This window comes from Lygodium microphyllum, chromosome 17 (assembly GCF_053477565.2).
Source record: "Lygodium microphyllum isolate KBCC chromosome 17, Lygodium_microphyllum_v1.1.10, whole genome shotgun sequence".
NCBI lineage: Eukaryota > Viridiplantae > Streptophyta > Polypodiopsida > Schizaeales > Lygodiaceae > Lygodium > Lygodium microphyllum.
The window spans coordinates 132,591,035-132,612,608 of NC_141151.1; the positions used below are offsets into that span (position 1 = coordinate 132,591,035).

At 41.1% G+C, this 21,574-nt stretch overlaps 1 protein-coding gene across 1 annotated transcript in view; it reads left to right on the forward strand.

The window, feature by feature from the left end:
• Positions 1-18,926, forward strand: part of LOC148022370 (DNA gyrase subunit B, chloroplastic/mitochondrial-like) — a 96,572-nt gene extending 77,646 nt beyond the window's left edge. Inside the window, exons 12-21 of the mRNA XM_087697993.1 lie at positions 14,804-14,902; positions 15,546-15,674; positions 16,678-16,792; positions 16,863-16,930; positions 17,109-17,222; positions 17,308-17,424; positions 17,640-17,693; positions 17,776-17,881; positions 17,988-18,118; positions 18,198-18,926. Coding sequence (XP_087554119.1) covers positions 14,804-14,902; positions 15,546-15,674; positions 16,678-16,792; positions 16,863-16,930; positions 17,109-17,222; positions 17,308-17,424; positions 17,640-17,693; positions 17,776-17,881; positions 17,988-18,118; positions 18,198-18,266 — 1,002 coding nt within the window. The 3' untranslated portion in view covers positions 18,267-18,926. The remainder of the gene's footprint in view (positions 1-14,803; positions 14,903-15,545; positions 15,675-16,677; positions 16,793-16,862; positions 16,931-17,108; positions 17,223-17,307; positions 17,425-17,639; positions 17,694-17,775; positions 17,882-17,987; positions 18,119-18,197) is intronic.
• Positions 18,927-21,574: the final 2,648 nt, after the last annotated feature.

Consider the following 21,574-nt stretch of genomic DNA (forward strand, 5'->3'; position numbering starts at 1 on the left):
TACTTGGCTGGTGATAGTAATTCTAGTGCTCCCAAGTTGTAGGGGATTGCTTTTCTTATTGGTTGAATAGGCAATAGGTAGATTGGAGGGTTTCTCTATGTTAAATCTCTGAATTTTTTGTCTCTAGCATTCTCTAAGCTATTCTAGCCCATTCTTGGGAGGTCTCAGCTTATCTCAGCCATTTGGAGCAGATGTTAGCCAAATTTGGTTGACAGCAAAGGAAATTCTATTGTAAATCCCAAGTTTTTGTAGGAATTAGAGTTTAGCAGCCATCTCGGGACCTATGCCATGAGTAGAAGGCTTATACATTGAATTCAACACCTGAAATTTATAGAATTATCAATGGATTCAAATGCCAGCCAATCCATTGTAAATTTGAAATAGCATTTGGTGTTTTGAGGTCCAATCAAAGCAAGCTGTCGGTAAAAGTGTATTGATTGTATCTCCAGCAAGGGGCTTTTGGATCAGCTAAGGAGATTGTGAAATCTTAGCTTGTACCCAATCCATTAGTCAATAAAGTTAAAGAAATATCAAAAGGGGGCGCCAATTCTGGGGCCAACAAAGGATCTACTGTCCTTGAACTTTCAAGGAAATTATTCATTTTTAGTTTATGTTTTTCTTACTAATTGTTGTAATTAAGTAGTTTATCAAGTTTTACCACCCTATTCGAGAAGGAAGACTGGTTTCATGGTTTCATCGGTGGGATACTACTTAATCCCTTGATTTGGTGGGCCTGAGGCACCCAATTGGAAGTCAAAGCTTTGTGCTAATACTGATTTTTTGTGGTCAGTTGAGAAATTACGGCAATATGTTTTCATATAGTGAGATGGAATCAAGCAGTCATGATGCCTCTCAATATGGACACTCACATGAGAAAGAAGGAAATTCAATGTGTGATTTTGGATAGGCCTTAGACCATGGACAACAAGTTGAAAATGTTGCTCTTGGGCAAGATGTGGGGCCGTAAAGGCATAATGAGGTGGATGACCAGCAAGTGAAGATGAAGTTGATGACTTGTTCAAGAATCGGATAAGGATATCAACAAATCTCTTTGTTGAATTGGCAAAGGATGCTCAATTCACCCGATTTTTGAATACTGCAGATAAGGACAGCAATGGCAAGAAGAAGCCATCTTCTACATTTCGGGACAAGAAGCTGCACCGATGGTAATGCCAAAGCCTCTGCTTGAAGCTCTGAAAGATGCTAATGAAGCAAAATAGTTGGTACCTATGGAGCAAGGAATATAAATGCAAGGCTATCATGGAACTGCCAATCCAATGGATTTTGGATAGCTGGGCATGTATGCTATGATGGGATTGTCAAGATACTTTAGTGGTAGCACAATTTTTCATGCTATGGTTGGATAGGGACCCCATATGGGAATGTATGGCACAAAACCCTATGGTATGTAGGAGCCAATGCATGGTGTGCAAGGCCCAATGTATTTGGGTATAGCTGAAAATGTGCAAAACCCTATGTATGGCAGCATTGTTTTGATGTTTGGGCACAAAGTAGCATGTTTTGGTATTGCATGTGCAGCCCTAAATGTTTATGGGGCTTAAGGAATGAGTGCTGGTCATGCAAATGCTCCATTTGTTGTTGGTTTTGATGTAAATTCAGCATATGCACCCTTTTTGCAGCAGCTAGTGTATAACAACTTGATATCGAAAGGGGCAGCAAAAGACTATGATGAGGGTGGAAGAGCAGTGAAGTTTGAGTCCTTTAGTGGTGCACAAGATAGGTTCAAAGCTTTGATTTTCATTTAGTAATTTGATGCAGGCTATGTAGTGGGAAACTTCATCGAATCTTTAAAGATTTGAAAGGCAATGACTTTGTTGAAGGGCAATGCATTGCAATGGTGGTCTATGCTTTAGATGCAAGGTAGAGCACTGTTAACACAGTTGCAATTCAATCAAATGTTTGCATTGAATTGGTTGACAAGTGCCTTTAAGGTGGACATCATGATAGCTTGTAACAAGCTAGATGCTAAGGAATGCAAGAATTTGGAGCAATATAATAAGAAGTTTTGGGATGCACTACTGTTGGTCATTTCTTATCACCCTGTAACCTTTCATGAGCAAGTGGAAAAATATGTTTGTGGGCTGTCTAAAAGAATCATCGATTTTTGCGTTAAATCCATTGTCTCTAGCATGTATCAACTCATAGAGATTGTTACTACAGTAGATGCTTCGGTATGTGGGAAGGATTTAGGCTTCCTCGAGAGTGGAGAGAGGCCGAATAACAAGTTGTCTAGGGTTGAGAAAAGGGACATATCTGAAAATCAGCTTGAAAAGAGACCAAAACAAGAAAGAAAGAAAATTGGCATAGTATAGGAAATTGATGGCTGCTAATAAATGCTTCATTTGTGACGATGCAAGGGACTATCCCAATAGGCAGCAAGTTGGAAAATCAAAAAATCAAGGAGATCCTAAGGGAAAGAAGTCTAAAATATTAGTGGGATTAGTGCTTGATGTTATTAGTGATTAGCTCAAAGATGATGCTATTGAGTTGTATAGAGCGTGGGGCTAAATTAGTGATCAGCATGCATTGATATTTTTTGAAAATGATACATGAGTCAACTTCATCTCTATAGACATGGCAGCCCGTGTAGGTGTCATGAGTACATATATTTTTGAAACATCACTTACCATGTGGATTAATTTTTATTGACATGGTTAAGTAAATGTTATACATGTGAGGTGTAATTGATGTTAGAGTAAATTTACGAGCCTGGGACTCGAGGAAATTACGGGATGTCAAAGGTAAAAGTTGCTATAAGTTATGTCGCATAAGTACTTGGTGGTATTTGGTGCCAGTTGTTGGCCTAGGTCATTCATTTGGCCGTAAGTGTCAATTGGTGATATTAGGGAAATGACGTTTAATGGTCATAAGTGTTAATTGCTAGAAAAACCATTTGGGAAGGATGCCACTTGTCAAAAATGTCTATGCAAGATTGAAAAACGTCTTTAGAGGTTGGAGAGAGATACTTTTAGTGTATTCAGCTTGCAAGAGAGAGAAAGGAGATGTTGCTGGTTTGATTTGTAGCTATTGGAGGACCTTCTCAGGCAGCCAGGGGTAGGAGAAGACCAATCAATAGCAGGTGACAGCATCTACAAGCTGTTGAGACAGGGCATCAACAGTAAATGACTGATTTTTTTCAGTTCTTTGCATCTACAAGTTATTGAGACAGGGTAACAACAGCTAATGACAGATTTTCTTCAGCTCTTCGCGAAGAAAGTCTTAATTTTCTCTCTCCTCAATTTTCTCTCTCATCTCTTGGCCTTTCTACATTAAGATTACAGCATTAAGATTACAAGAGGCTGAGAAATTTCAGATTTCTCTGTTGTAAACCCTAATTTGTAGCAAAAATTAGGGTTAGTAGTAGCCTTAGAAAGCATGCAAGAAATTGGAAGCTCCAAGACTTGGATTCAACAGGGCTGAAGCTGTTTTTAGCTTATTTAAGTGGAGGGACCAGCAAATCATTGAATTTGGGGTATTTTCCATCTCAATCAAGGTGGATGAAGGCCAATTGATGTAAAGTGGAAAAGAGAAATTGTCCCTCTTGTATTTGCAATTGCTATTTCTGAAATAAGGAAAAATTACTTTTCAGCATACTTGGCTTTTACTAAGGATAAGGATGATAGTAAGAATATTGGCAATACATCTAAGTTACAGAAGGATTACCTGCCATTTTGAAAAATATATTTTGATTGCTTCTTTTAATCACTTCTAGAGCAGTGACTTCTTGAAAGACTTGAAGATCATGGCATAGATATTATTTGTGGTAGTAGCCCATCTAATAAGCCGCCCTATAGAGTCATTGCAGTCCAACAAGAGAGAATGAGTCAGGTAAATGAGATATAAGAAAAATGATTATTTTAGCCCAGGTCATCTTTTTTTTATTCTCTAGTGCTTTTGTTGAAGAAAAATGATTGTTCATGACATATGTGCATTGACTATCGTACTTTGAACAAAATCACAATAAAGAATCAGTTTCCAATCCCTCGGATCGGTGATGTTATGGATAGATTATAGGAGGCAGCCATATTCAAGCGTATAGATTTGAAAAGTGGGTACCATTAGATACGCATTATACTTAGACTAGAGGATGTGTTTAAAAAAGCTTTTAGGATATCTTTTGGGTTGTATGAGGTTATTGTCATGTCTTTTGGACTTATGAATGCTACTGTCACTTTTAATTGGATAATGGATTGCATGTTCAGGTCACATAGAGTATGACAAAAAATAAAATTTGAACATTGTGTTCAATGAGCTGCATAAGCATAGCCTGGTTGTTAATGACAAAAAAAGTGAATTATTTTTGTATGAGATTCACACATTATATCATGGGCCCTACAAAGGTTGAGGCAATATGCTCATGGCTACGTTTGAGAATGTTCATGAGATCCACAGCTTCTTGGGTTTGTGCTCTTATTTTAGGAAGTATATATGCGAGTTTATTGAAATTGCATCTTTGTTGCATACTTTGTAAAAGAAAATTGTGTCCTTTAGATGAACAATAGTGAAAATTTCAGTATTTGAAAAGCTAAAGAAAAATGCAACTTCAAATTATGTGTTTGTGTCGCCCGATGTAAGAAAGTCATTTGTGGTTCATTGTGATGCATGTGGTAATAGCATTGGTACTATTCTTATGCAGTATGGTTGAGTTGTGGCTTATGAGGGTCGAATTGTCCACGGTACAGAGAAAAAGTCGCAGGTCTATGAAAAAGAGCTCTTGGCTGTAATTCATCCATTATCTATGTGGCGCCACTATTTGTTGGGGACTGATGTTTTAGTGCAAATAGACCATCAAACTTTTAGGTATTTTTTGACGCATACAAAGTTGTCAAAGAAGTATATAAGATGGGGCAAATTTTCTTTGTATATTTTATTTTATTTTATTTGATGCCATGAAAGAGCAATATGTTGCTAATTTGGACTTTGCTAATGTTTATGATTAGCTTTGCAATGGCGAGAGGCATGAGCACTTTGTGCTTAGAGATGTATTTTTGATGATGCATGGATAATTGTGTTGTCACAAAGCAGTTGAGACCTAGAGTGATTATTGAATGTCATGCTTCTTTGTATGGAGGACATAAAGGTATTGATGCCGCAGTTAAGGTAGTGGAATATTTTTCTTCTTGGATAGCTTTGAGGCATGATATAGAGCAGTTTGTTAGGACATGCACGTAGTTAGAAGGTGAAGTATGATAGGCAAAAGATACCGGGCTTGTTGCTTCCTTTGTCTATTCCAGATAGGCCTTGGTAGAGCATTGCAATGAATTTTATTTTTGAGCTTTCTAGGACATTGATAAGGAATGATGGGATATGGACTATCATTTGGAGGTTTAGTAAATAGGTCCATGGAGGTTTAGCAAATAGGTCCATTTCATTCCAGTGAGGAAGAAACTAAGGCTAATCATATGGCATAATTATATTTGCAACACATCTTTAAGTATCATGCTATGCCAGAGCAAATTGTCAGTGATTGAGACTCTTGGATGACCAATTTATTTTGGAAGGGGTTTGAGAATATAGGTACCACACTGAAATTCTCATAATCTTTTTATTCACAAACATATGGTCAATCCAAAGAGGCTAATTCCACAATATTGGATCTTTTGAGGTGCTATGTTTTAGACCACAAGACACAGTGAGAGCACTATTTGCCATTAGTTGAGTTTGCATGTAATAATACAATGCATAGTTCTACTGGCAAAGCTCCATTTGAGGTGGTTGAGAGTGGCAAGAAGGTACGACCTATCTTGTAGACTAAGGATAAGATCTTTGAGGTTGATCGTTATGTGGAAAACTTGGATACAGCTTATGCAAAGATAAAGTATGTAGTTCAGAGATCACAGGAAAAGCAAAAGAAGGTAGCAAATCGCCATAGACGTGCTTAGTAGTTTCTAGAGAGCAATTATGTATTGTTGCATAAGCAAAGAAATGTTAGAGCTAAAGTTTCTAGAAGATATTTGGCAAAGTTTTAGAATTATTCACCAATGGATGCAAAATGGATGGAAGAGGATGGCTTGGCTGACCATCCTCAATTGTTGTAGCTTTACCTAGATACCTTTTAGGTAGAGTTGACTTCAATTCGGGCTCAGTTAGGTTCAGTAGAGGTGGGGTCTAGAGTATTGCTTGATGCTTACGGGGGCGGTAGCACTTCCATTTCTTCAATTGTGGGCAACTCTCGCATGCAATAGATCTCAGGTGTATTTGGCATGCATCCAAGGTATTGTGTTAATAGTATGTTTGCCATGAGGTCACTATTCATTGTATTAGTCATTGTGAGATATATGCAGATGAGTATGGTTGTTATCGTAGCTCGGAGACTATACTTTTGCATCAATTTGGGATTAGTTCGTGATAAGTTACGCACAAGCTTTTGCCTCAGTTTTGAGATCTAATTTTGATCAATTTTGATCAATTTTTACTCAAAGTGGATGTAAGGCAGAAGTTGTGATTAGTGATGCCAATAGGGTTTTGGTGGTGAGTTGGTATCAATTTTTACCCTCAAACAGTTGTTTGGCTAATAAGCATCAGTGATGACATTAGGGACTAGCATTAATTAATTAATCAATCCCGGTCGAAGGGTCAATAGAGATTGGGAACCACTTCATGTTGCAAATGGCTTAGCCAATTTAATTATGGATGGGCACATTTAATTTTGGGAAGGGTAAGAAGGATTGGAATTAATTTTTAGGATTATTTAATTTTGAAAATGATTTAAATGGCTAGATAATGCTCAGAAATGCGTCTAGAAGGTTGCCACTTGGCAAAAGTCCGTATGTAAATCGAGAAAACCTTTTTAGACGCTGATTCTTAGCCATTTAGTGAGTTTGTAGCTTGGAAGAGAGAGAGAGAGAGAGAGAGAGAGAGAGAGAGAGAGAGCGGAAGTTGTTGGTCCATTTTTTGATGAAAGAATAACAATTTGTTGGAGAAGACAGTCATCTGGGGGACCTTAGTAGGTAGAGGGCAGCAAGGAGACAGCCTTCAAGGGTTGGCAACAGCATTGTCAATCAAGTGACAATATTTTGGAGGTGCGTGATAGTAGGTGATTGCATTAAATGCAGATCTGGGCAAGCAGCAGGCAGATTTCAGGGTTTTCTTGTGAAGAAAATCAGATTTCTCTCTCGTCTTGGCTTTCTTTTACCTTCTTCAAGCCATTTTCAAGAGATCTCAACATCTCTCAATCATTTTGAGTAGATCTCAGTCAAATTTGGTGGAGAGTAGAGGTATCTCCATTGTAAAGCCTAAATTTTTATAGAAATTATTGGTTAGTATCCACCTTCCAACCCATGCCAACAAGTGAATGCATCATACATTAAAATGAGCATCTGAAATTCATGGAATTGACAAGGATTTCAAATGCTAGGCCATTCATTGTGAATTGTGGCAACATTTGGCTTAAAAAAAAAGAAATTATTATTTTTCGTACTAATATCATACCGTCCCTATTAAAATAATAAGGTACCATTTAGTACTGTATTTAATCGTACCTTGCTATATCATACATTTCATACTTGACAACTATGAGACAAAAGTGTGATAAGTTATACAAGTTGGGTTTTGGTGGTCAATTGATATCTATTTGGACCCTAGGATAGTTTTTTGACCACTAAGTATCAGTGGCGACACTCGGGACTAGGTATCAATTAAATAATTAATGCACAAAAATACCCATGCAAATTGAGAAAACGTTTTTTGGGCCTAGTCTCAAGCCATTTAGATAAATTTTCAGCTAGAGGAGGGGAGAGAGAAGGTTGCTGGTCCATGCTATGAGCAGAAACAATAGATTACATTAGGTGACAGCCATTTGGAGCCATCGACAGGCAGGCGACAGCAAGAGAAGGCCCCTTTAGGTGCTGGTGACATCATCAACAAGTTGGCGAGAACAATTCTCATGCTCCCAGGTTATAGGCAATTGCTTTTCTTGCTGGTTAAATAGACAACAGGCAGATTGGAGGTTTGAGGTAATGGATGAGGCAGTAGGCAGATTGGAGGGTGGTGGCAGCACGTGAAATTTGTTGCCAGCCTCTGATGGGCCTTCTCTTGCTGTGGCCAGCCAGCTGATGATGTTGCCAGCCCTTGATGGGCCAGATTGGAGGGTGGAACCAATGGTTGAGGCATCAGGCAGAGTGGAGGATGGAGGTGACAACAATGGTGACATCACTTGAAATTTGTAGAATTATTAGGGAATTTAGATATCACCCATTTGATTGTGGATTTGGGGTAGCACTTGTTCTTTTGGGGTCCAATTAAAGCAAGTCTTGGGTAAAATTCAAGGGGCAATCCTATTGCATCACAGTAAGGGGTTTTGGATCAGCCAAGGAGATTGGGGAATCTCAACTTGCACCCAATCCATTTGTCAATAAAGTTAAAAAAATGCTGAAAGGGACATCATTTTTGGGGCCGAGAGAGTATCTACAGTTGTTGAGCTTAGAGAGCGAGGGGATCGAGACACGTAATGGCTGTTAGCAGCAGAGAGAGTGAGAGAGTAGCGAGTGAGTACGATTTTTTGGGTACAATGACGAGTGTACCACTTTAGGTTTTTAGATAGATATATATATGAAAGTACAAGTTCTAAGGGTGTGTTCACACCCGAGCACATTTAAAAGGCACGAGGGTCTTTATTCCCAACAACCTTCCACCTAAAGGCAATGTGCCTTAAGAGGAGAAAAGAACCAGCTACATCTAGGTATGTAGAAAGCTGAAATACATATATCTATCCAACTCCCATCATCTGTCGGGAATGAGCAAACCGCTCTGTTGGAAGACCCTTCGTGAGAAGGTTTGTAGGATTATCATCTGTATGCACTTAGACAAGCTCAATGCTCTTGCTGTCAAGTACATCTCTAATGAAGTGGTACTTCACCTGTATGTGCTTCGTCTTTGCATGAAAGACGAGATTTCATGCTAGCTTGATAGCACTTTGGCTGTCACAATGGAGAACAGGTAACTCTGTAATGCCAAGCTTTGCCACCAGATGTGAAAGCCATAAAGCCTCCTTGCATGCCTTAGTGGCAGCCACATACTCTGCCTCCGTAGTAAACAATGCAACACACTTTTGTAGCTTGGAGATCCAAGAGACTGCTTCTCTTATGAAGGTAAACACATACTTAGAAGTGGACTTTATGCAATCCGCATGACAATCATAGTCTGCATCCGTAAAGCCAACGATAGATGCCTTTTACTTTCCAAAGCAGATGCACAACTTCTTTGTGCCTTTAAGGTATCTCATAATACCTTTCACTGCTTCCCAATGTTTTTTAACAGGGTTTGCCATGTATCTGCTAACCACTCCCACTGCAAAGGCAATGTCAGGATGTGTAGCAACCATAGCATACATTAAACTGCCAACAACTGAAGCATATGGTATCTTGGCTTCAGCGTTCTCATCATCAGATGTAGGGCTGCCCTCTGCATTGAGTTTTAGATATGGAGGCAATGGAACCCCAATTGTTTTCTCCCTCTCCATATTGAAATGTTGCAAGATGTAGGGTTGTCCGCTGCAACATATACTTTGAACATGTAAAGTTTCCTTATTACTGTGGTGTCGGTAAGAAGTCCAATGCTCTTGACTTAGTATATTCTGATGTGTGTAGTATGCTTATTAATTCACATGGGGGTGCACGGTACTTTGTCACTTTTATTGATGATTTCAATAGAAAGTCACTGGTATATGTTTTAAAGAGCAAAAAGGAAGTGTTGGACACTTCTCAAAAGGTTTCATGCTTTTGTAACCACATAGAAAGAGCTTAAGTTAAAAACTATAAGAACGGATAATGGGGGTGAGTATGTTTCAAATGAATTCAAAAAATTGTGTGAGATGCATGGCATTAAGAGGGAGTTGGCAACTCCTTACAATCTTGCATCAAATAGCATGACTGAAATATATAATTGGACACTTTGTGAGAGAGTTAGATGCATGTTATCTACAACTAATCTCCCGCAGCAGTTCTGGGGAGGCACTTAAAACTGCAGTTCATTTGTGCAATCGCTCTCCCAATCCTACATTGGAAAATGGCATTCTTGAAGAGGTTTGATCTAGTAAACTTGCTTCATATGACCATTTGCGTGACTTTGGTTGTGATGCCTTTGTGCATATTCATGTAAATCAGAGGACTTAACTAGACATGAAATCCATCAAGGCCATCTTCATGGGATATGGAGATGAAGGAGAGATGGGATATAGAGTTAGGTTTCCTCAGGAAAGGAAGATAGTACGCAGCTGAGACATAGTATTTAATAAGGCAAAGCTACTGAAAAATGGTACACATGGTGACCTTGACAAAAAGAAGGTTAAATTTCAGCATGAACAACCAGCCATTCAGCAACCATTAGCTGAACATTCTGTTCCTTTTGATGTTGAAAATGAGCAGCGACCTATTGTGCTACAGCCAAAAGATAATGGACAGCAAATTGATGCACATGATGGAATAGGACAGGAGAAAACTATGCTGAAAACATGTTATAACAGCAAGAAAATGCTGAAAATCAACCACCAAGTGATGGTTTGCACATACCTGAGGACGTAGGTCCATTACCTATCAATACAGATCATTGGGTAAGAAGGTCTACACGTGTCAAATGATAGCCACAGAGGTTGCAGCCATCTTTGGATTGCATTTTATTGACTGGTGAAGGTGAGCCTCTGACGTTTAGAGAGGCATAGTCATGTGAAAACAAGAGAGAGTGGGAGCTTGCTATGCAGGAAGACATGAAGTCTGTGTATGGGAATAAGACATGGGAGCTTGTACCTTTGCCCAAGGATAGGAAAGCTGTTCCTAATAAATGGGTTTATAAGGTGAAATGTATTGACGGGAAGCTTGAATGCAAGGCACGTTTGGTTGCTAAGGGCTATACATAGAAGGAAAGTATAGACTTTGAGGAGGTTTTCTCATTGGTGGTGAGAAGATGACTATGCTCTGTGTTTTGTTGGCTCTCACTGCATCCTTGGATTTAGAGTTGGGTTAGACGAATGTGAAGACTGCTTTGAAGAGCTATACATGAAACGGCTCGAAGGTTTTGTTATTGTAGGGAAAGAGCATTTAGTTTGTAAGTTGAAACACAACTTGTATGGGCTAAAGCAAGCCCCCAGACAGTGGTATAAAAAGTTTGATACTTTTATGCTCAGCCATGGATTCAAACGCAGTCATGCAGATCACTACTTATTCACTAAAAGGGTTGATGATGAAAGCCTTATTGTGCCGGTTTTATATGTGGATGACATGCTAATTGCAGGAAAGCATATGAGTATATTACATACTCTTAAAAGGCAGCTGAGTTCAATCTTTTTAATGAAAGATTTGGGAGGAGCTGAACATGTTTTGAGCATGCACATTAAAAGAGATAGAGGGCAGCACTTGTTGTTTCTCTTGCAAGACAAGTACATCAGCAAAGTACTTGATAGATTTAATATGGTTGATGCTAAGCCTCTTGGTGTGCCTTTACCGCCACATACAAAGCATAGTAAAGTTGATTGCCCAAAAGATGATGCAGTTGCTATTGCTATGAGGGGCATACCTTATGCATTAGCTTGTGGTTCTTTGATCTATGCCATGGTTGCAACTCGTCGAAACATTGCTCATGTAGTGGGAGTTGTTAGTAGATTCGTGTCTAACCCTGATAAACTACATTGGGAAGTAGTGAAATATATCTTTAGATACTTAAAAGGTACACAAGACAAGTGTATATGCTATCGAAAGGTACACTAGAGTTGCAAGGATTTTTTGATTTAGACATGGCAGGAGATCTTGACACTAGAAAATCTACTAGTGGGTATGTCTTTACTTCGGCCAGTGGGGCTATTTCTTGGTGTTCAAGGTTGCAGAAAATTGTAGCACTGAGTACTAGAGAAGCTGAATATATTTCAGCCTCAGAAGCTTCTAAGGAAGCTATTTGGCTTGGCTGTTTGGTCAAGGATTTTGGTATTTCTTCACATACTCGAGTGCTTGGTTGTGATAGCTAGAATGCAGTATGTCTGGCTAAGAATGCCATGTTTCATGCACGTACCAAAGACATAGATGTTCGGTATCACTTCAATTGAGAGGTCTTGGATGATGGCCTTGTCACACTGACTAGGGTCAAGACCCAAGTTCTCAGTAAAAGTCTTGCAAAGGCTCAGCATGAACATTGCGTTCGACTAGTGGGAGTGAATAGTTTAAAGGTACCACTTGAGGCCTTTAAGTGGGAGGTCATTGGGTGTAAATCCCCTTTGGGTGTAAACTCCCGTTAATCCCGTGTGTATAAACTTACAGGTGTAAACACACCCTTTTCTAATACCTTAACATATAAATACATTTTAATTTTTGTGTACTGTGCAACACACTTGTACACTCACATCCGATTCCCTCATTGTCAGCTCTCATTTCTATATCTACTCATTCTTGTCTCAGACTCCATAGCACTCTCGTGCAACATAATTCCCAAGTAAATATATCTTTGAACCACCCACTATCTCCTCTCCGTATGTGAAAATCGGTGCTGATCGTCGAATCCATTGAGAGGAAGTGTTTAACACCGTAACCTTGGCTTTCCATAGGTTTACTGTGAGATCTGTGTCTTGATAGAAGGCTTGTAGTGCATCTAGGTGGCATTGCAATCCCTCTAGTGTGCTAGAGATGAGAACTATATCATTGGCATATAGTAGTGCGGGTATCAATGCCCCCAAGGTTAGTTCTTTTCCCATGTCCATTAGTGTAGTTTGATATGTCATCAATATCGAGGCCGAATAGAGTAGGTGAGTGTGAGTATCCCTGTTTCACCCCAATGGCGTTGGTGATCTCCTTTGGTAGCCCTCCTGGTGCTCGTAAACGCCTTGTAACAGATACGCACAGTGCTAATATCCCCCATCTCATCCCCATCGAGACCTCTAGCCCATGTACTCTTTACATGAGCCTAGCACACGGTACTATGTCAAAGGCCTTATGGAAATCCACAAAGCAGCAGTATATCCACACCCCTATGCCGTGCTCTCCTCAATGATGGCTTGAAGTGTGAGGATATGATCAAGAGTGGATTAGCCCCTCCTAAACCTTGCTTGTCCACATGCCCAATGTTGGTGCTTCTCTGCCCATTTTCTCAGCTCATACTCTAGTATCAATCCATAAATCTTACTTGCACGTGGCCAACCATGATTGTCCTATAGTTCGTAGGAACCATGGGGGTACTACAGAATTAGTTGACCAACTAGCAAGGAAGCCTCCACATAGGGCTGTGTTGAATAGATGGGCTAGAAATGGTGCTAGGATGTCTTTGGCATGTGATAGGTGCTCTACTACTAGTCCATCATGTTCCTTCTCCAGGCTGTTGTGGAGTCTATCAATGACATTGTGAACCATTGTTGTGCTGAAGAAGGTAGATGATGTGGCCTTGTCTTCTGGTCGTCGGGGCAACGTGGGCTGTCCATGTACCTGGTATGATGAGGCAGCATATGCATGCCACGAGTTTCGGGAGGTGACTGGTGTATTGGGTCAGAGCACCTAGAGTGCTTTCCATGCCTCCTTGCTATCCTGTCCCAAGAATAGCTGATAAAACTCGTGCTCCAATCTAGATAGAAATGCCCTCTTCTTCTGCCACACTAGGTGGTGAAAGATTGAGCGTTCAGTTGTGTGTGTGTAGAGAGAGAGAGAGAGAGAGAGAGAGAGAGAGGAGGGTTTTCGTAATTAATACAATTACCTATTGCAAAAAAAAGAGATGATGATGGCTTGTGGATTGGAAGTTGGAAAGACCAAGTGGAAAGGGGGAGAAAAACAATGGCTGAAGTGGTTATTTTTGACAGCCAACAGTCACTTTTGACCTGTGCAAAAGTCAGATAGGGAACCCATTGGACGAGCATGGCTAGCATTGGACAATTGGATGGGATGGGGTCAGGATAAACTATGCCATCCATTGGACATGGCAACCCTGTCTTTGAATTGGGAATGTCTGATGTTTCAAACTTGTAAAAGAAAATACATTCTCCCCGTGCTTATGTATGGTCCCAAAGTTCAAATACACTAATGCCATGTTGACCTACAAAAGGTCAACTCAATTTCATGTATTTCATGACTTGTTGCAGCATGCTCATCAATTTCTTGTCATCCAGCAACATGCCATTCTTGTTAAAGGTGACTAGACAGTTGTCATACCAAATAGCGTGTGCAAAGACGACCTTCCACATCATGCATCATAATGCATCTATATCATTTTAGCTTGCGAACATCCATTCTTGTGCACGAATGTAGAGCTACAGTCTAATGAGATGCCAAGTAAAATTACAAGTTTTGGAATGTGGAGCCTAACACACACACACACACACACACACACACACACACACACACACACAAGGACCAACAGTAGCTGAGTGGTCTTACCAATGGTAAACATAGTGCTTTTCAATTGTTTGCAGTTTTTTCGCAACTTCAAAAGATGTCTGCACTTTTGTTCAGGTTTTCAACTGGTGTGTTTTAGGAGCTTAAAGGGGAGACACGTTTCAGTAGCCATGGAAATGAGTCTGGAGTGCCACTATTATAACTGCACGATTTAATTTAATTTTTAGAATCAATGAGACAGTTAGTGAAATAGTATTATCTAGGGAGTTTTAAGTTTTCAATGATATTGTCATCTTAATGATTTGCTGAAGACCGTAGTTATTTTTCTGAAATATGGGTGATTATGATGTTTATACTTGGCCATGCTCCACATTCAACATAAATCTGTGTTTATTTACTGGAGAGCTAATGTGGTCTTATTGGTACGGTTGCTTGTTATGTTCATACTTGGCTATGCTCCACAATTAACGTAAATGTGTATACAGGAGAAGGATGAAAATCTCAGTGGTGAACATGCTCGAGAAGGTTTAACTTGCATTGTTTCTGTCAAGGTTCCAAATCCAGAGTTTGAGGGACAAACAAAGGTGATGCTGTAGGTGCAGCTTACATGTGTGTGTCAAATTTTTGAACTCCTGGAATTTTACTCAAATCAGACTTGATTAATCTTTTTGCATGCGTTTGAGTGCTATTTTCATCTGCTGAAGAATCAGACTTGGATGCATCTCTTTATGTAATGGCCCCTTACTCAGTAAGAAGGAATCTTGTAAGTGCTGGAAACCTTATGCATACAGTCAGCAGCAGCCAAGGAATAACAAATGATTTGTGGAGGTGTATACTCTTCTGTTATTACCACTGATGTGGAACTGAAAGTGCAGCACAGCCTGGAAAGATGAGCTTGACGTGAGCTGAAAACTTTAGATTGAAATGTGCTGAGCTACAAGAGAAGAATTCAGAAGCATCAAGCACTCAAGAATGCTGCTTTATGTGATGGCCATTAAATACCACTATTTTGGGAGTTAAAACCATGTCAGCATCACAGAAAACTATCTTGGTGGCCCATGAAACCAGTTTTTATGTTATTGTGGAAATCTCCAAAACATTTTTACTTGGAACTGTTTGACAGTCAACAAAAGGACTGTTTTTGGCTAGTTTTTACTCTTATCTATGAGCTTATATTTCATTGCATTACTGTTACGTCATCGTGTTAACTGGTTTATGCTCATGCAGACAAGGTTGGGTAACCCAGAAGTAAGAAAGGTGGTTGAGCAGACAGTGCAAGAGAATCTTACAGAATACCTTGAATGCCATCCTGGGGAGCTAGAAGCAATCTTATCGAAGGCTATGCAGGCCTTAAGGGTAATTATACCAATGTGCAGAGCTCAGTCATTTACATGCAGTTTTAGTGAATTTTGTTAATAATAGGTCTCTTGCTACATACTTTCCTAAAAGTAATGTAACTTCCTAAATTTCTTTTATGTTTTCACAATCAGCTTCTCTCAAGAACTGAAGTCATGTTCTTCGTAATGTTTCTAGATAATTGTACGCTTTACAAGTATGAACCTCGACTGACTATGAAATATTGGAGTGATTTCACTGCCATTGTAAAGCATCTTGTACCTGATCATGGGTTACCTGGGCTAAAGATCCGGTGATCATTTCTGAGCTGGCATATGATTTCTTCTAGCAGTTGGATGGACTGAAGTGAATTATATAGAGCCATCTCCTATATTTATGATGTTAAGTCCACAGCAGACTTGAGGATTGGATGATCATCCTACACTTGGTTGTGGATACCTTGGCTAGGAGATGCCTTGATTGATTTATAGCCAGGACAAGTCACATCCACAAAGAACCATTACCTCCTTTTCACTATTACAATAGGAATAGGATCTACCAGCCAACATCTCGGTTGCTTTGAGGCAGCGAAAAGAGGTTATTGTGCCCGGCTTCCAAGGTGAGGTATAGATCCACAAAATCCAAAGTCGTGTAGCTGTTTTTGATACACATTTCTATGGGTATGGGGCTCCGTAATCAGTTTTCAATATTATTTAAAGCTCAATATTAGAGGTTAAAGGCTACTTGGTATCTGGGAAGATGCGGCAAGCATCACTACTTTTTCAACCACTAGTCCTAATATTGTAGATCATGAAAAAAGGAATGGTAATATGTATGACACCTACCAGCACCCTCCTTGATCTGCATGCACTTTGAAATTTCTAATTGTTACATTTATTGCTCTGCCTGCAGGAGTCTGCATAATTTTTGAGGGCATTCACGCATGTTCTATTCATGATGGTTTCCTGTGAAGTTGGGATGTGGATAAATTTCCCCTTAAAGATGCATTTGTGTACATTCACAGGCAGCCGTTGCAGCCAAAAAGGCTAGAGAGCTCGTGCGTAGAAAAAGCATTCTCAAAACTTCAACCCTTCCAGGAAAACTGGCTGATTGTACCTGCACTAATCCAAGGGATGCAGGTATAACACCAGTTAATTTGATGACGGGCCATTGTAAATTCATCAGTAATCTCAGAGTTATCATTGCCAGAGATCTTTATTGTGGAGGGAGACTCAGCTGGAGGGAGTGCAAAGCAGGGAAGGGATCGCTACTTTCAGGTTGGAATAAATGTTTTAAAGAAATACCCTGTGAATTTGCAGATTTCACAATAACGTTCATGCTAAGGGTCATTTGTACTGTTGGATGCGGTCAATCTATCCAACTGGCATAAGGTTAGTCCATTTGCAGAATGGTGATAGTGTTGCTCTGAGATAGTTGGGCTTACTGTGTTTTCAGGCTATCCTTCCACTGAGGGGAAAAATTTTGAATTCTGAACGAAAAGATGAAGCCTCCCTTTACAAAAACACAGAAATTCAAAGTCTTATTACAGGCTTGGGGCTTGGGATGAAGGTGATCTTAGGAGTTGAATTGATGTATTATTTAGCATGACATATCACACTTCCACAATCTGATGCTTTTTTGTTCCTTGGGTAAGGGTGAGGATTTCAAGAAGGATGTACTCCGCTATCACAAGATTATCATACTGACTGATGCAGATGTTGACGGTGCCCACATTCGCACTTTGTTGTTGACATTCTTCTTTAGATATCAGGTGCGTCCATTCTGAGTTCTCATTACTAATGTAGGAAATTTAGAAACTTGGGAGTGCGAAGCTATCGTTGAATGCTCAAGCTCCACAACAAGAGCAGTGGATGTTTGCCAAATTGATTTCTCCCACTTGCTTATGTGGAAAGTGTGGTGGCTGAAGAAGATTATGGCATGCATCATATGTACTTAATTGACCTTAATATCTGATTCTTTGTGTAGAGAGCCCTCTTTGAAGAAGGTTGTATATATGTTGGTGTGCCACCACTATACAAGGTACTAAATAGATGTCTATACATTCCTTCTTTAAGATTTTTTCCAGTTTTACCATGTTTACAGAATAAGCATGCTAATGCAGGTAGAAAGAGGGAAGCATGTACATTACTGCTACAATGACAATGATCTAGAGAGACTGAAGAAGAGCTTTCCTTCAAATGCCTCCTTTCATATTCAACGGTTCAAAGGTTAGGAAAGTTTGACTCATAACAACAGCTTAGTCCTTGTGTTTCACTCATAACAGCAGCTTAGTCCCTGTTCATAGCAGCAGCTCATCACTTTCTCTACAACCAGGTTTGGGAGAAATGATGCCTTTGCAGCTCTGGGAAACAACAATGGATCCAGCAAGAAGGCTACTAAAACAGCTGACCATTGAGGATGCTGCAGAGGCTAATTTTACCTTCTCCACACTGATGGGTGATAAGGTACCAAAAACATGAGCTTTTCTACTTCTATGCTTTTGGTTAAGGAAGATGATTCAGAAACTAACACCCTTCAAAACAGGTCGAGCCGCGCAAGGAGCTTATATTGAACTTTGCATCGGAAGTCAGTCTGCAGAATTTGGATCTATGACGGGAGTTTTGATTTCAACACATCAACCAGGGTTCATGCAGGTTGCAACGCATGAAAGAGTCCTGTGGGTGGTTTTCTTGAGAATCTATATTTTAAAACAGCAACTCAGATATCCTTCAAACCAGGGTCCATAGAAGGTTCTTTGGTTTGATTCTTAGGCGTTGATGCCAATTTTTTGTTGTAATATATATAGTCATAGAAAGGGGGTATTTATTCATTTTAGGTAGTGGAACAAGGTGCGATACCTCCCCAGTATATATTGCCAGTTATACCATTCTTCACGTTTGGTGTATATTGAAAGCCTCGTCAGAAGAAGTGGGCCACACATCAGGAAGGGTACCTTTAGGATACATCATACGCCCATGCACCATGTTTCTGTAAAGACATCCCTTGTTTCGGCTAGCTTGCATGTGCTTCTTTGTGTTGGGTGGGTGGGTGAAATGAGGCAGTATTCGGAAGAAACATGGGTTCTACTCATCTTTCTTCCTAGAGGCGGCTCAACTCTCAAAAGAGCCTCCCAAAAATACATACATAGTTTTAGTTGCAATTTCTCAAAGACAGAAAATATCAATTCAAAGTTTTTCCTCACTAAAAATTGTAGTCCTTCGCTTGCAGGAATTTTCAAAGTCAAGTAAGGTACTTGCATATGACATCATCCTTGTTATGTGATTGGTTCAATCTTGTATGTTTTGATTGAGTCACAAAGAAACCAACCTTCAGAGATCCCCAAACCTTTGCTCCAATTATTTTTATTGAAAACCTTAGATGCCGTATGTACAGAGTACCAAGCTCCATGCCTATTTTCACAGGTCTATACTTTCTTCCTCTAATTCTTCTTCCTCTCTCTTAAATTAACTGGTGTGCATACGATTGCCTGCTGAAACCAGAAACTGCGTTATTAAACCTTAGAGGAAAAGTTAGGCGAGAAAGAGTTGAGATTTTACATGTTCCATTTTGCTTGGTGTGTAGAGAGAGAAAGAAAGAAAGAAAGTTATATTAACGTCTACAACAGGCCAAGTTGGCCTATGAGACCAAAATGTTGCATACAAAATGTTTGGGAGATTTTAAAAGTCCCAGTGAAGCTAACATTTATGCTATGTTGAACTAAATTGAGTAGGTACAAAATGATATCTAGACTAGATACAACCTAGAGGTACTGCCAGTGCGGTGTGGAACTCCTCCTGGAGTATTCATCCTAGGATGTCCCTCATGGGTCGGTCTAACATGGAGAGACTAAAGCGGCGGGGCAGGGCCCTCCGATGACGCCGTAGTATCCCTTGTATCTTCGACATGTGTCTTCTGCGGGGACGGGGGCCGGCGAGGCGTGGGCGCCGGGCTTTTCCTCTCGCTGTGGTTATTTCTAAGGTGGTCCCCCGGGGTTGGGAGGTTGGTTGGGTTGGTGGGGGCTCGGTGGTGGGGAGGGTAGCTGGTATTTGGTAGAATTCATTGAGTGTGCGTTGGTTGGTGGCTCCTTGTCTTTGCTCCGTGGTTCGTAGGAGGTGGTCTCTGTGGCGTCGTATTTCCAGTAGAAAGAGCCCCAGGCATCTCTGGTCTTTGAATTCCATCACCTTGGAGAGTGGTCCAAATCCTTTGCTGAATAGGCAGTGGAAGCGTCCCCGGATTTCGTAGTACACTGGGTATCTACAGATATAGTGTTCCTCTGTCTCTGGCTCGAGATGGCAGAGCTGACAGATTCGGTCTTCTAGGGGGAGGGGGTTGGCCCCATATCTGCCCGTTTCGACCCATAGTTAGTGTGAGGACGTGTGGATCTGTTCGATGGCACTTCTGTCCCCGTGAGACAGGTGTGTGTCCATGTAGCTTGGGCGGGTGATGAAGCCATCTGGGGAGATGTGTAGGAAGTGCTCTTGGTAGAAAGTCTTCTTGGTTCCTAGTTCCGTCGTGGGGGTCACCCATGTCTTGGCTGTGTCTGTCTGGATGATATCCATTCTGATGATGTGATTCACCTCCTCTCGGCTGAGCTCCAGGTGTGGGCAGTCTAGGCTGTATTGTAGTGGGGGGAGGGAGGTGGTCCATGTGCAGGCCATGGAGCTGTAGCCAGGTCTCTGTTCGAGCATACCAGCACTTAGTGTTCCCTTGTGTTGCTAGCTGTTTGGATGACTGCAAGGCGAGTCTGGGGTACCCGTGCCGGGGCAGGTCCCATATTCGGTGCAAGAAGGTCACGGTCTGGAAGAGGGCCTTAGCCACGAGGGGCGGTGCCCCCAGCTTTGCGCGGATGAATTCGTGTGGTACGGAGGGCTTGCTTCGGATCATTTGTGAGATCATAAGTATTAAGGGTCTCTCCATCTGCTCCCATCCCTCATAGGTGGCCTCCTTCTTAGGCAATGGCTGATCTTGTGGGACCCTCTGCGCGTGGTAGAGATTGGACTCCCATATGGGAGCCCCATACAGGAGGGTTGGTGAGACCAAGGTGTCAAAAAGCCAGAGCTTTGTCCAGGGTTCCTGGAACTGTATGCGGGCACATTGGTTCTCCATTGACCCGAGGGTTGCATAGCCTCGGGTTAGTCTATCTTCTGCTGCTTTTCTCAGGGTAAATCTCGGTCTAGAGAATGTAATCCCTAGATAGACGTATCTTTGGACCACGTCCACGGTCTCTCCGCCATATGTGAACGGGGGTACCGACCATTGGAGCCATTGGGTTGACGTGTTGAACACCATGACCTTGGTTTTCCCTAGGTTTACAGTTAGGTCTTTGTCTTGGCAGAAGGCATGTAGTTCGTCCAGTTGGCACTGTAGCCCTTCGGGTGTGTTGGAGATGAGGACTATGTCGTCCGCATATAGTAAGATGGGTATCAGTGTCCCTCCCAGGCTCGATCCCTCCTCGCCCAATCTATCTATGTACTTTGAGATCTCATCAATGTAGAGGCCAAATAGGGTGGGCGAGAGTGGGCATCCCTGCTTGACTTCGATGGTGCTGGTTATCTCCTTTGACAGCCCTCCTGGTGCTAGAACTCGGCCCGTTACCGATTCGTATATTGCCAGTATCCCCCATCGCATTTCGGTTGGGACCTCCAGTTCCTGTAGTCTTTGCATGAGCCTCGCTTGTGGTACTGTGTTAAGGGCCTTGCGGAAGTCCACGAAGCAGTAGTATACTCGTTTTCCATGTGCTCTGTCCTCTATGATGGCTCTCAGTGTGAGGATATTGTCGAGGGTGCAGAACCCCCTCCTAAACCCTGCTTGTCCTGCCGTCCGATGTTGGTGTTGCTGTGCCCACTTGCTCAGCTCGTGGTCCAGTATGGATTCATAGAGCTTGGCTAGTACATGGCCAACCATGATTGTTCGGTAGTTCG